Raw genomic sequence first — 15,725 nt, forward strand, 5'->3', positions numbered from 1 at the left:
TTATCTATCAGCCTAAGCTGCTAGACACCCTATACACTAATAAGGGATAACTGGGCCTGGTGCAAGGTGCAAGTACCCCTTGGTACTCACTACAAGCCAGTCCAGCCTCCTACATAGGGGCACTAGGTGTAGCAGCAGGGGTTGTAGTGGTAGGAGGCTTGGTGCTTTTCTTTGGGCAACTGGGATCAGTTGTCCAATGGCCTTTTATTTTACATAAATAGCACCGTGGTTTCTTTTCCTTATTTTGATTTGAAGAGGATTTGGGCCCACCACCCCCACCAAAGTGTTTTTGTGGACCTGATGAAGACTCATTTTAAGATTTGTCCCCACCCTTGTCAGAAGACTTACCATCCTTCTTCTTGCCATCCTTGTCACCCCCTGTATGAACTTTTCTGTTCACCCTTGTTCTGACCCATTTGTCTGCCTTCTTTCCCAATTCTTGGGGAGAGGTCAGATCAGAGTCTACCAGGTACTGGTGTAACAAATCAGACATACAATTATTAAGAATATGCTCTCTCAGGATTAAGTTATACAGGCTTTCATAGTCAGAAACTTTACTGCCATGTAACCATCCCTCCAAGGCCTTCACTGAATGGTCAACAAAGTCTACCCAGTCTTGTGAAGACTCCTTTTTGGTTTCTCTGAACTTGATCCTGTACTGTTCAGTGGTTAAGCCATAACCATCAAGGAGTGCATTCTTAAGAACTTTAAAACCATTGGCATCACTTTCCTTAACAGTAAGGAGCCTATCCCTACCCTTTCCACTGAAAGATAGCCATAGGATAGCAGCCCACTGCCTTTGAGGGACCCCCTGTACATTACAGGCCCTCTCAAGTGCAGCAAACCACTTGTTAATGTCATCCCCCTCCTTGTAAGGGGGAACTATCTTGTGCAGATTCCTAGAATCATGCTCTTTTACAGGATTACTATCTGTAATACTGCTGCTGCCACCATGGGGTCCAAACGCCAATCTCTGTCTTTCTTTTTCTAAGTCAAATGCTTGTCTATCTAAATCCAGCTGTTGCTTCTTGATCTTCAGCCTGGATTCTTCCACTCTCAATCTATTGAGTTCCCTTTCTAACACTCTGTCATCAGGGAGGGTGGGTTAGGTATGCCTTGACACAGAAGAATGGTGTGAATGAACAGAGGGAGACCTGTCCCTAACAGATGGCACTCTAACAACCTGGCCTACAGAAGTAACACTCCTACTGTGATGAGAACTCACATTAGTACCAGCTATGCTAGGTGGTCTGCTAATGGGCAGGTTGGGAAGGTTCCCTTCTAACTCTTTTACTAGGGGTGCCCCAGAATCAGAGTGGGAGCCATCAGCTAATCTCTCACCAGAAGTGCCAACTAAGGTCTTATCTTGTTCAATGAGCATGTTAACTAATAGTTCTCTGGAGGGATTCTTCCCTACCCCTAAACCTCTTTCAACGCAGAGACTCCTTGCTCCTTTCCAGCTAAGGTGGTCATAAGCAAGTTTAGTCAGATCAACAGTTTGACCTGTACCAGACATTATAGAAAAGGTTTAAGGGACAGAAAAAGAAAGAAAAAGTTTTCAGAACTTTTTAAAGAACAGGAAAAAAACTTTTTAAGCTTTTAAAGAACTTTTTGAAAGTTTTAGAGGTACTTTTCAGCACTTAGCAAAGGAGTAAGAGAAGAAAAGCAAAAGTTTTTGGTTAGGTGTACATACACTGAACTTGCTTTGTATATTTTTCTCTTATGAAAAGTACAAAATGACAAAGTGGTAAGTGGTTGCCAGTACTTATCCCACCGCTGCACAACCAATGTAGGAGGCTGGACTGGCTTGTAGTGGGTACCAAGGGGTACTTACACTTTGCACCAGGCCCAGGTATCCCTTATTAGTGTAGAGGGGTGTCTAGCAGCTTAGGCTGATAGAAAAGGTAGCTTAGCAGAGCAGCTTAGGCTGAACTAGGAGACGAGTAAAGCTCCTAAAGTACCACTAGTGTCATATGCACAATATCATAAGAAAACACAATACACAGATATACTAAAAATAAAGGTACTTTATTTTTATGACAATATGCCAAAAGTATCTCAGTGAGTACCCTCAGTATGAGGATAGCAAATATACACAAGATATATGTACACAATACCAAAATATGCAGTAATAGCAATAGAAAACAGTGCAAACAATGTATAGTCACAATAGAATGCAATGGGGGCACTTAAGGATATGGGCAACACAAACCATATACTCTAGGAGTGGAATGCGAACCACGAATGGACCCCAAACCTATGTGACCTTGTAGAGGGTCGCTGGGACTGTAAGAAAACAGTGAGGGTTAGAAAAATAGCCCACCCCAAGACCCTGAAAAGTGGGTGCAAAGTGCACCTAAGTTCCCTAAAGAGCACAGAAGTTGTGATAGGGGAATTCTGAAAGGAAGAACAACACCAGCAATGCAACAACAATGGATTTCCTGACGAGAGTACCTGTGGAACAAGGGGACCAAGTCCAAGAGTCACAATCAAGTCGGGAGTGGGCAGATGCCCAGGAAATGCCAGCTGTGGGTGCAAAGAAGCTGCCACCGGATGGTAGAAGCTGTGGATTCTGCAAGAACGACAAGGGCTAGAAACTTCCCCTTTGGAGGATGGATGTCTCACGGCGTGAAGAGTCGTGCAGAGGTGTTTCCGTGCAGAAAGACCGCAAACAAGCCTTGCTAGCTGCAAGGGTCGCGGTTAGGGTTTTTGGATGCTGCTGTGGCCCCGGAGGGACCAGGATGTCGTCAATTGCGTGAGGAGACAGAGGGGGCGTCCAGCAAGACAAAAAGCCCACTCAGAAGCAAGCAGCACCCGCAGAAGTGCCGGAACAGGCACTACGAAGTGGAGTGAACCGGAGCTCACCCGAAGTCACAAAAGAGGGTCCCACAACGCTGCAGGACAACTCAGGAGGTCGTGCACTGCAGGTTAGTGTGCCGGGGACTTGGCTGTGCACAAAGGAAATCCTGGAAGAGTGCACAGGAGCCGGAGTAGCTGCAAAACATGTGGTTCCCAGCAATGCAGTCTAGCGTGGGGAGGCAAGGACTTACCTCCACCAAACTTGGACTGAAGAGTCACTGGACTGTGGGAGTCACTTGGACAGAGTTGCTGAGTTCGAGGGACCTCGCTCGTCGTGCTGAGAGGAGACCCAGAGGACCGGTGATGCAGTTCTTTGGTGCCTGCAGTTGCAGGGGGAAGATTCCGTCGACCCACAGGAGATTTCTTCGGAGCTTCTAGTGCAGAGAGGAGGCAGACTACCCCCACAGCATGCACCACCAGGAAAACAGTCGAGAAGGCGGCAGGATCAGCGTTACAAGGTCGCAGTAGTCGTCTTTGCTACTTTGTTGCAGTTTTGCAGGCTTCCAGAGCAGTCAGCGGTCGATTCCTTGGCAGAAGGTGAAGAGAGATATACAGAGGAACTCTGATGAGCTCTTGCATTCGTTATCTGAAGAATTCCCCAAAGCAGAGACCCTAAATAGCCAGAAAAGAAGGTTGGGCTACTTAGGAGAGAGGCTAGGCTAGCAACACCTGGAGGAGCCTATCAGAAGGAAGGAGTCTCTGACGTCACCTGCTGGCACTGGCCACTCAGAGCAGTCCAGTGTGCCAGCAGCACCTCTGTTTCCAAGATGGCAGAGGTCTGGAGCACACTGGAGGAGCTCTGGGCACCTCCCAGGGGAGGTGCAGGTCAGGGGAGTGGTCACTCCCCTTTCCTTTGTCCAGTTTCGCGCCAGAGCAGGGCTGGGGGATCCCTGAACCGGTGTAGACTGCCTTATGCAGAGATGGGCACCATCTGTGCCCATCAAAGCATTTCCAGCGGCTGGGGGAGGCTACTCCTCCCCAGCCCTGACACCTTTTTCCAAAGAGAGAGGGTGTAACACCCTCTCTCTGAGGAAGCCCTTTGTTCTGCCTTCCTGGGCCAAGCCTGGCTGGACCCCAGGAGGGCAGAAACCTGTCTGAGGGGTTGGCAGTAGCTGCAGTGAAACCCCAGGAAAGGTAGTTTGGCAGTACCCGGGTCTGAGCTAGAGACTCGGGGGATCATGGAATTGTCTCCCCAATGCCAGAATGGCATTGGGGTGACAATTCCATGATCTTAAACATGTTACATGGCCATGTTCGGAGTTACCATTGTGACGCTATACATATGTTGTGACATATGTATAGTGCACGCGTGTAATGGTGTCCCCGCACTCACAAAGTCTGGGGAATTTGCCCTGAACAATGTGGGAGCACCTTGGCTAGTGCCAGGGTGCACACACACTAAGTAACTTAGCACCCAACCTTTACCAGGTAAAGGTTAGACATATAGGTGACTTATAAGTTACTTAAGTGCAGTGGTAAATGGCTGTGAAATAACGTGCACGTTATTTCACTCAGGCTGCAGTACCAGGCCTGTGTAAGAATTGTCAGAGCTCCCTATGGGTGGCACAAGAAATGCTGCAGCCCATAGGGATCTCCTGGAACCCCAATACCCTGGGTACCTCAGTACCATATGCTAGGGAATTATAAGGGTGTTCCAGTATGCCAATGTAAATTGGTGAAATTGGTCACTAGCCTGTTAGTGACAATTTGGAAAGAAATGAGAGAGCATAACCACTGAGGTTTCTGGATAGCAGAGCCTCAGTGAGACAGTTAGTCGTAACACAGGTAACACATACAGGGCACACTTATGAGCACTGGGGCCCTGGCTGGCAGGGTCCCAGGGACACATACAACTAAAACAACATATATACAGTGAAATATGGTGGTAACATGCCAGGCAAGATGGTACTGTCCTACAATGTACACCTAACCAAAAGTTTTGCTTTTCTTCTCTAAGTGCTGAAAAGTACTCCTAAAACTTTCTAAAAAGTTACAAAAAGTTGAAAAAGTTTTTTTTTTCTGTTCTTTAAAAATTCCTAAAACTTTTTTCTCTCTTTTGTCTGTCCCTAAACCTTTTTCTATCATGTCTGGTGTAGGAATTCCTCTTAATTTGGTCAATACAACTTATGACCACCTTAACTTTAAGAGCCTAAGGAGTCTCTACATTGATAGAGGTTTAGTGGTAGGAAAGAACCCTTCTAGAGATTTTCTGTCTAATATGCTTATTGAGAAAGATAAGGCCCTTAGTGGCACCTCATCTGAAAAGTTGATAGATAGCTCACACTCTGACTCAGGGGAGGCTCTTGAGGGAGTGTTACAGGGTTCACTTCCTAACCTGTCCCTTAGCAGACCACCTAGCAATACTGGTAGTAATATAAGCTCCCATCACAGTAGGGATGTTTTTGTTCCTGGAGGCCAGGTTGTTAGAGTGCCAACTGTTAGGGACAGGTCTCCCTCTGCTCATTCAAATCTTTCTTCTGTGTCAAAACATTCCCAACGCACCCACCCTGATGACAAAATGTTAGAAAAGGAACTCAATAAGTTGAGAGTGGAAGAGACCAGGCTGAAGCTTAAACAGCAACAGCTGGCTCTAGACAGGGAATCCCTAGATTTAGAAAAAGAGAGACAGAGGTTGGGGTTTGGACCCCATGGTGGCAGCAGCAGTATTCCTGATAGCAGTCCTGTTAAAGAGCAAGATTCTAGGAATCTGCACAAGATAGTTCCCCCTTACAAGGAGGGGGATGACATTAACAAGAGGTTTGCTGCACTTGAGAGGGCCTGTATGGTACAGGGGGTCCTTCTAAGACAGTGGGCTGCTATCCTATGGCTATCTTTCAGTGGAAAGGGTAGGGATAGGCTCCTTACTGTGAAGGAAAGTGATGCCAATACTTTTACAGTTTTGAAGAATGCACTCTTGGATGGATTTGGCTTAACCACTGAACAATATAGGATTAAGTTCAGAGAAACCAGAAAAGAGTCCTCACAAGACTGGGTAGACTTTGTTGACTATTCAGTGAAGGCCTTGGAGGGGTGGTTACATGGCAATAAAGTTTCTGACTATGAAAGCCTGTACAATCTAATCCTTAGAGAGCATATTCTGAATAACTGTGTGTCTGATTTGTTACACCAATATCTAGTGGACTCAGATCTGACCTCTCCCCAAGAATTGGGAAAGAAGGCAGACAAATGGGTCAGAACAAGAGTGAACAGAAAAGTTCATACAGGGGGTGACAAGGATGGCAAGAAGAAGGATGGTAAGTCTTCAGATAAGGGTGGGGACAAATCTAAAAATGAGTCTTCATCAGGCCCACAAAAAAACTCTGGTGGGGGCGGTGGGTCCAAATTCTCTTCCAATCAAGTAAAGAAACCATGGTGCTATTTATGTAAAGTAAAAGGCCATTGGACAACTGATGCCAGTTGTCCAAAGAAAAGCACCAAGTCTCCCACGACCACAACCCCTACTGCAACCTTTAGTGCCCCTAGTAATAGCAGTGGTGGGGGGAGCAAACCTACTAATAGCCAATCCAAGGGAGTAGCTGGGCTCACTTTTGGTAATTTAGTTGGGGTTGGTCTTGTTAGGGAGACCACAGAAGCTGTGTTAGTCTCTGACGGTGCCATTGATTTGGCCACCTTGGTTGCTTGTCCCCTTAACATGGATAAGTACAAGCAACTTCCCCTAATCAATGGTGTTGAGGTTCAGGCCTACAGGGACACAGGTGCCAGTGTTACCATGGTAATAGAGAAACTGGTACACCCTGAACAACACCTACTTGGTCACCAGTGCCAAGTGACAGACGCTCATAACAACACTCTTAGCTACCCCATGGCTGCTGTGAATCTCAACTGGGGGGGGTTACTGGTCCAAAGAAAGTTGTGGTTGCCTCAGATTTACCTGTAGACTGTCTACTAGGGAACGATTTAGAGACATCAGCTTGGGCAGAAGTGGAGTTGGAGGCTCATGCAGCAATGCTGGGCATTCCAGGGCATATTTTTGCTTTGACGAGGGCTCAGACCAAAAAGCAAAAAGGACAGGGTGACTTGGATCCTGGAACAATGGACCAATTGCTCCCTAAAGCTAGGGTTAATAAGGGTAAAACCCTACCCACTATCCCTCCCTCTACAGATGATTCAACTTCTGAGGAAGAAGAATTTCCCCCTGTGCAGAACCTTCACCAGAGGAGCTGGCAGCAGACACTGCTGAGCTTTTGGGTGGAGGGGGGCCTGCCAGGGAGGAGCTGAGTGTGGCACAGCAAACCTTTCCCACATTAGAGGGTCTAAGACAGCAAGCTGTCAAACAGCAAAATGGGGATGTCAGTGACTCACATAGAGTTTACTGGGAGGACAACCTCTTCTACACAGAGGCAAGGGACCCAAAACCTGGAGCCTCCAGGAGATTGGTCATTCCCCTGCAGTTCAGAGAGTTCCTCCTAGCTCTGAAACATGACATTCCTTTGGCTGGACATTTGGGTCAGATTAAAACATGGGAAAGGCTTGTCCCCCTGTTTCACTGACCTAGGATGTCAGAGGATACAAAAGACTTTTATAAATCTTACGTGACCTGCCAAGCCAGTGGCAAGACTGGTGGCACCCCAAAGGCTCCCCTTATTCCACTACCTGTGGTTGGGGTTCCCTTTGAAAGGGTAGGGGTTGACATAGTTAGCCCCCTTGACCTTCCTACTGCTTCAGGCAATAGGTTTATCTCTGTGGTAGTGGACCATGCCACAAGATATCCTGAAGCAATTCCTCTAAGGACCACTACAGCACCTGCAGTGGCAAAAGCCCTCCTGGGAATCTTTTCCAGGGTGGGTTTCCCAAAAGAGGTTGTATCAGACAGGGGTAGAAACTTTATGTCTGCATACTTAAAGGCCATGTGGAAGGAATGTGGTGTAACGTACAAATTCACCACACCTTATCATCCACAAACAAATGGACTGGTAGAGAGGTTTAATAAAACTCTCAAAGGAATGATAATAGGACTCCCTGAAAAACTCAGGAGGAGATGGGATGTCCTGTTACCTTGTCTCCTTTTTGCTTTCAGGGAGGTACCCCAGAAAGGAGTGGGCTTCAGCCCCTTTGAACTTCTATTTGGTCACCCTGTAAGAGGTCCCCTAACACTTGTAAAGGAGGGTTGGGAACAACTTTTAAAAGCTCCTAAGCAAGACATAGTGGACTATGTACTCGGCCTAAGATCCAGAATGGCTGAGTACATGAAAAAGGCCAGTAAAAACCTTCAGGCCAGCCAAGAGCTCCAAAAGGAATGGCATGACCAGAAGGCTGTTCTGATTCAGTACCAACCAGGACAGAAGGTGTGGGTATTGGAGCCTGTGGCCCCAAGAGCACTCCAAGACAAATGGAGTGGACCCCACATCATTGTTGAAAAGAAGGGCGAGGTCACCTACTTGGTTGACCTGGGCACTGCTAGGAGTCCCCTTAGGGTGCTCCATGTCAATCACCTAAAACCCTACTATGACAGGGCTGATCTCACCATGCTCATGGCAACAGATGAAGGACAGGAAGAAGAGAGTGACCCTCTCCCTGATCTCTTCTCTTCCACAGAACAGGATGCTCTAATGGAAGGTGTAGTTGTGGCAGACTGTCTTACTGCTGAGCAGAAAGACAACTGCATAAATCTCCTAGGTCAGTTTTCTGAACTCTTTTCTACTGTGCCAGGCACCACTTCTTGGTGTGAGCACACTATAGATACTGGAGACAGCATGCCTGTCAAAAGTAAGATCTATAGGCAGCCTGACCATGTCAGGGACTGCATAAAACAAGAAATTCAGAAAATGCTTCAACTACGAGTGGTTGAACATTCTGAAAGCCCATGGGCCTCTCCTGTGGTGCTTGTACCAAAGCCTCACTCAAAAGATGGGAAAAGAGAGATGAGGTTTTGTGTAGATTACAGAGGTCTCAACCAAGTAACTAAAACTGATGCTCACCCTATACCCAGGGCAGATGAGCTCATAGATACACTGGCATCTGCCAAGTATCTAAGCACCTTTAATTTGACTGCAGGGTATTGGCAGATCAAGTTATCAGAGGATGCTAAAGCAAAAACTGAATTTTCGACTAATGGAGGGCACTACCAATTCATAGAAATGCCCTTTGGTTTGAAAAATGCACCTGCCACTTTTCAGAGGTTGGTGAATACAGTCCTGCAGGAGTTGGAGGCTTTTAGTGCAGCATATCTGGACGATATCGCTGTCTTTAGCTCCACCTGGGATGATCACCTGGTCCACCTGTGGAAAGTTTTGGAGGCCCTGCAAAAGGCAGGCCTCACTATCAAGGCTTCAAAGTGCCAGATAGGGCAGGGGAAAGTGGTTTATCTGGGACACCTGGTAGGTGGAGAACAGATTGCACCACTTCAGGGGAAAATCCAAACGATCATGGATTGGGTTCCCCCTACAACTCAGACCCAGGTGAGAGCCTTCTTAGGCCTCACTGGGTATTACAGGAGGTTCATTAAGAACTATGGCTCCATTGCAGCCCCACTTAATGATCTCACTTCCAAGAAAATGCCTAAAAAGGTATTGTGGACAACTAGCTGTCAGAAAGCTTTTGAGGAGCTGAAACAGGCCATGTGCACTGCACCTGTCCTAAAAAGCCCATGTTACTCCAAGAAATTCATTATTCAAACTGATGCATCTGAATTAGGGGTAGGGGCAGTCTTATCACAACTCAATTCTGAGGGCCAGGATCAACCTGTTGCTTTTATAAACAGGAGGTGGACCCCTAGAGAAATGCGTTGGTCTGCCATAGAGAGGGAGGCCTTTGCTGTGGTCTGGGCACTGAAGAAGTTGAGGCCATACCTGTTTGGCACTCACTTCATTGTTCAGGCAGACCACAAACCTCTACTTTGGCTAAAACAAATGAAAGGTGAAAACCCTAAATTTTGAGGTGGTCCATATCTCTACAGGGAATGGACTATACAGTGGAACATAGACCTGGGAGTACCCACTCCAATGCAGATGGACTCTCCAGATATTTCCACTTAGACAATGAAGACTCATCAGGTCATGGCTAGTCTTATTGTCCTTCGTTTGGGGGGGGGGGTTGTGTAGGAAAGTACCATCTTGCCTGGCATGTTACCCCCATATTTCACTGTATATATGTTGTTTTAGTGTATGTGTCACTGGGACCCTGCCAGCCAGGTCCCCAGTGCTCATAAGTGTGCCATGTATGGTTTCCCTGTGTGATGACTAACTGTCTCACTGAGGCTCTGCTAACCAGAACCTCAATGGTTATGCTCTCTCTGCTTTCTAAATTGTCACTAACAGACTAGCGGCCACTTTCACCAATTCACAATGGAATACTTGAACCTCCTTATAATTCCCTAAAATATGGTCCTGAGGTACCCAGGGTATTGGGGTTCCAGCAGATCCCTATGGGCTGCAGCATTTCTTTTGCCACCCATAGGGAGCTCTGACAATTCTTACACAGACCTGCCACTGCAGCCTGAGTGAAATAACGTCCACGTTATTTCACAGCCATTTACCACTGCACTTAAGTAACTTATAAGTCACCTATATGTCTAACCTTCACCTGGTGAAGGTTGGGTGCTAAGTTACTTAGTGTGTGGGCACCCTGGCACTAGCCAAGGTGCCCCCACATCGTTCAGGGGAAATTCCCCGGACTTTTTGGGTGCGGGACACCATTTCACGCTTGCACTATACATAGGTCACTACCTATGTATAGCGTCACAATGGTAACTCCAAACATGGCCATGTAACATGTCTAAGATCATGGAATTGTCACCCCAATGCCATTCTGGCATTGGGGAGACAATTCCATGGTCCCCCGAGTCTCTAGCACAGACCCAGGTACTGCCAAACTACCTTTCCCGGGGTTTCATTGCAGCTGCTGCTGCTGCCAACCCCTCAGACAGGTTTCTGCCCTCCTGGGGTCCTGTCAGGCCTGGCCCAGGAAGGCAGAACAAAGGACTTCCTCAGAGAGAGAGTGTTACACCCTCTCCCTTTGGAAAAAGGTGTCAGGGCTGGGGAGGAGTAGCCTCCGCCAGCCTCTGGAAATGCTTTGATGGGCAGATATGGTGCCCATCTCTCCATAAGCCAGTCTATACCGGTTCAGGGATCCCGCAGCCCTGCTCTGGCGCGAAACTGGACAAAGGAAAGGGGAGTGACCACTCCCCTGACCTGCACCTCCCAGGGGAGGTGCCCATAGCTCCTCCAGCGTGCCCCAGACCTCTGCCATCTTGGATTCTGAGGTGTGCTGGCACACTGGACTGCTCTGAGTGGCCAGGGCCAGCAGGTGACGTCAGAGACTCCTTCTGATAGGCTCTTACCTGTGTTACTAGCCTATCCTCCTTTATAGGTAGCCAAACCTCCTTTTCTGGCTATTTAGGGTCTCTGCTTTGGGGAATTATTCAGATACTGAATGCAAGAGCTCACCAGAGTTCCTCTGCATCTCCCTCTTCACCTTCTGCCAAAGGATCGACCGCTCACTGCTCAGGACGCCTGCAAAACCGCAACAAAGTAGCAAAGACGACTACTGCAACCTTGTATCGCTTCATCCTGCTGGCTTTCTCACCTGTTTCCTGGTGGTGCATGCTCTGGGGGTAGCCTGCCTCCTTCTTGCACCAGGAGCTCTGAAGAAATCTCCCGTGGGTCGACGGAATCTTCCCCCTGCAACCGCAGGCAACAAAAGACTGCATCACCGGTCCTCTGGGTCCCCTCTCAGCACGACGAGCGTGGTCCCTGGAACTCAGCAACTCTGTCCAAGTGACTCCCACAGTCCAGTGACTCTTCAGTCCAAGTTTGGTGGAGGTAAGTCCTTGCCTCCCCACGCTAGACTGCATTGCTGGGTACCGCGTGATTTGCAGCTGCTCCGGCTCCTGTGCACTCTTCCAGGATTTCCTTCGTGCACAGCCAAGACTGGTTCCCCAACACTCTAACCTGCACTTCACAACCTTCTGAGTTGTCCTCTGGCGTTGTGGGACTCCCTTCTCTGACTTCGGGTGGACTCCGGTTCACTCCTCTTCTAACTACCTGTTCCGGTACTTCTGCGGGTGCTGCCTGCTTCTGTGAGGGCTCCCTGACTTGCTTGCTGCCCCCTCTGTCTCCTCATCCAAGTGGTGACATCCGGGTCCCTCCTGGGCCACAGCAGCACCCAAAAACCCTAACCGTGACCCTTGCAGCTAGCAAGGCTTGTTTGCGGTCTTTCTGCGTGGGAACACCTCTGCAAGCTTCTTCACGACGTGGGACATCCATCCTCCAAAGGGGATGTTCCTAGTCCTCTTCGTTCTTGCAAAACACCAAGCTTCTTTCATCCGGTGGCAGCTTCCTTGCACCCTCCACTGGCATTTCCTGGGCATCTGCCCACTCTTGACACTGTCGCGACTCTTGGACTTGGTCCCCTTGTTTTACAGGTACTGAGGTCCGGAAATCCACTGTTGTTGCATTGCTGGTGTTGGTTTTCCTTGTAGAATCCCCCTATGACGACTTCTGTGCTCTCTGGGAGTAGTAGGTGCACTTTACACCTACCTTTCAGGGTCTTGGGGTGGGCTATTTTTCTAACCCTCACTGTTTTCTTACAGTCCCAGTGACCCTCTACAAGCTCATATAGGTTTGGGGTCCATTCGTGGTTCGCATTCCACTTTTGGAGTATATGGTTTGTGTTGCCCCTATACCTATGCTTCTATTGCAATCTACTGTAACTTTACATTGCTTGCATTACTCCTTTTGCTTTTACTGCATATTTTTGGTATTGTGTACATATATCTTGTGTATATTTGGCATCCTCATACTGAGGGTACTCACTGAGATACTTTTGGCATATTGCCATAAAAATAAAGTGCCTTTATTTTTAGTATATCTGTGTATTGTGTTTTCTTATGATATTGTGCATATGACACCAGTGGTAGAGTAGGAGCTTTGCATGTCTCCTAGTTCAGCCTAAGCTGCTCTGCTATAGCTACCTTCTATCAGCCTAAGCTGCTAGAAACACCTCTTCTACACTAATAAGGGATAACTGGACCTGGTACAGAGTGTAAGTACCCTTTGGTACCCACTACAAGCCAGGCCAGCCTCCTACAGTTTGTATGTGCTTTATTTTGGTTGTGCCATAAGGTGAATGGAAGGATGAGTCAGTAGACTGATGAATGGGTTCATGAGGGAAAGATGAGTGACCGATTGCGTGTATAATGACTGATGTTTAGAATGACTGAGGCACTTTCATTCACAAGCCAGACCTATTGGCTTTGCCAGTGCTTGTCTAATATGGATTTTCACAATCTCTGTTCCATTCACTATAAGTAGTACCTGTCGGCGTAGGAGGGTTGAGTGAAAGGAGGAGAATCATGTAACCAGTTTGCCTTTTTGCTTTATTTCTCAGATAATTATTGCCTGTCATGAAGTGATGTAATCATGATGCAACAGAATATCATGATGTTTGGCAATGTTCCTATTTATAACAAATATTTTGTTCTTAGATATGAAGATGCCAATCTGGAGCCACCTGTTGAATTTTCTTATGAATTCCAAGCTTTGGCGTACAAAGTCCCTCAGCTGTGTCCCACTCTGAATAGTATGACACAAAAAATAAAAGGTAAAGCTGAATGTGTGCATGTGGCAGTGATTCTAGTTTTCTTTCTGTAATTAGTAGAGGAGGGAACCAAAGAAAATGCTCCCAGTGAACTTTAACGATTCACAGTGATCTAGACAGCATTAACAAATTGATGCAATATGTTCTTCTCACCTTTAGTCTTCCTAAAAATACATAAATAAGTTCTGGCATCATGCCACACTTAACAGTATTAACAGAATGCTTAAAATTCTGCCACCATCAGCCACCAATGCAGCATCATCTCCTTAAAAATTCCAATATTTAAAATACTCTGTCCTGCCACCATCCATTGTCACCATCTTCTACTGTGCTGAGTCTTCCTCCCTCTTCCGACCCAAGCCATACTCTCTGAGTTTATTACAAGAGCAGAAATGGAACTCCATATTTTACAGCAACTCTCACGGAGCTGCTACCAGGATCGACTGTATTTCCCGGTCTGTTGTGAAACTGTAGACCCATAGCTTTTATCAGTGGTAGCAGTTGCTCCTTCATTGATTAGCGTTCCTTTGTTCCGCACTCACAAAGTTCAGTGAATTGGCTCTGAACAATGTGGGGGCACCTTGGCTAGTGCCAGGGTGCCCTCACACTAAGTAACTTTGCACCTAACCTTTACCAGGTAAAGGTTAGACATATAGGTGACTTATAAGTTACTTAAGTGCAGTGTAAAATGGCTGTGAAATAACGTGGACGTTATTTCACTCAGGCTGCAGTGGCAGGCCTGTGTAAGATTTGTTAGAGCTCCCTATGGGTGGCAAAAGAAATGCTGCAGACCATAGGGATCTCCTGGAACCCCAATACCCTGGGTACCTCAGTACCATATACTAGGGAATTATAAGGGTGTTCCAGTAAGCCAATGTAAATTGGTAAAAATAGTCACTAGCCTGTCAGTGACAATTTGGAAAGAAATGAGAGAGCATAACCACTGAGGTTCTGATTAGCAGAGCCTCAGTGAGACAGTTAGTCACTACACAGGTAACACATTCAGGCACACTTATGAGCACTGGGGCCCTGGGTTACCAGGGTCCCAGTGACACATACAACTAAAACAACATATATACAGTGAAAAATGGGGGTAACATGCCAGGCAAGATGGTACTTTCCTACACAACCCCCCCCCAAACGAAGGACAATAAGACTAGCCATTACCTGATGAGTCTTCATTGTCTAAGTGGAAATATCTGGAGAGTCCATCTGCATTGGAGTGGCTACTCCCAGGTCTATGTTCCACTGTATAGTCCGTTCCCTGTAGGGATATGGACCACCTCAACAATTTAGGATTTTCACCTTTCATTTGTTTTAGCCAAAGTAGAGGTTTGTGATCTGTCTGAACAATGAAGTGAGTGCCAAACAGGTATGGCCTCAACTTCTTCAGAGCCCAGACCACAGCAAAGGCCTCCCTCTCAATGGCAGACCAACGCTTTTCTCTAGGGGTCAACCTTCTACTAATAAAAGCAACAGGTTGATCCTGGCCCTCAGAATTAAGTTGTGATAGGACTGCCCCTACTCCTAATTCAGATGCATCAGTTTGGACATAGAATTTTTTAGAGTAACAAGGGCTTTTCAGGACAGGTGCAGAGCACATGGCCTGCTTCAGCTCCTCAAAAGCTTTCTGACAGTTTGCTGTCCATAATACCTTTTTAGGCATTTTCTTGGATGTGAGGTCATTAAGAGGGGCTGCAATGGAGCCATAGTTCTTAATGAACCTCCTGTAATACCCAGTGAGGCCTAGGAAGGCTCTCACCTGAGTCTGTGTGGTAGGGGGAACCCAATCAATAATAGTTTGGATTTTCCCCTGAAGTGGTGCAATCTGTTCCCCACCAACAAGGTGTCCCAGATAAACCACCTTACCCTGCCCTATCTGGCACTTTGAAGCCTTGATAGTGAGGCCTGCCTTTTGCAGGGCCTCCAAAACTTTCCAAAGGTGGACCAGGTGATCATCCCAGCTGGAGCTAAAGACAGCTATATCGTCCAAATATGCTGCACTGAAAGCTTCCAGCCCTTGCAGGACTGTGTTCACCAACCTCTGAAAAGTGGCAGGTGCATTTTTCAAACCAAAAGGCATTACAGTAAACTGGTAATGTCCTCCAATGGTAGAAAATGCAGTCTTAGGTTTAGCATCTTCTGACATTTTGATCTGCCAATACCCTGCAGTCAAATCAAAAGTGCTTAGATACTTGGCAGATGCCAGTGTATCTATTAGCTCATCTGCCCTGGGTATAGGGTGAGCATCTGTTTTGGTTACCAAGTTGAGACCTCTATAGTCTACACAAAACCTCATTTCCTTCTTT

At 47.0% G+C, this 15,725-nt stretch overlaps 1 protein-coding gene across 1 annotated transcript in view; it reads left to right on the forward strand.

The window, feature by feature from the left end:
• The window catches only part of LOC138268246 (E3 ubiquitin-protein ligase TRIM39-like), a 588,432-nt gene that overhangs the window by 420,362 nt on the left and 152,345 nt on the right, over positions 1 to 15,725 (forward strand). The window contains exon 5 of the mRNA XM_069217726.1: positions 13,304 to 13,419. Coding sequence (XP_069073827.1) covers positions 13,304 to 13,419 — 116 coding nt within the window. The remainder of the gene's footprint in view (positions 1 to 13,303; positions 13,420 to 15,725) is intronic.

This window comes from Pleurodeles waltl, chromosome 12 (genome assembly GCF_031143425.1).
Source record: "Pleurodeles waltl isolate 20211129_DDA chromosome 12, aPleWal1.hap1.20221129, whole genome shotgun sequence".
Classification (NCBI taxonomy): Eukaryota; Metazoa; Chordata; class Amphibia; order Caudata; family Salamandridae; genus Pleurodeles; species Pleurodeles waltl.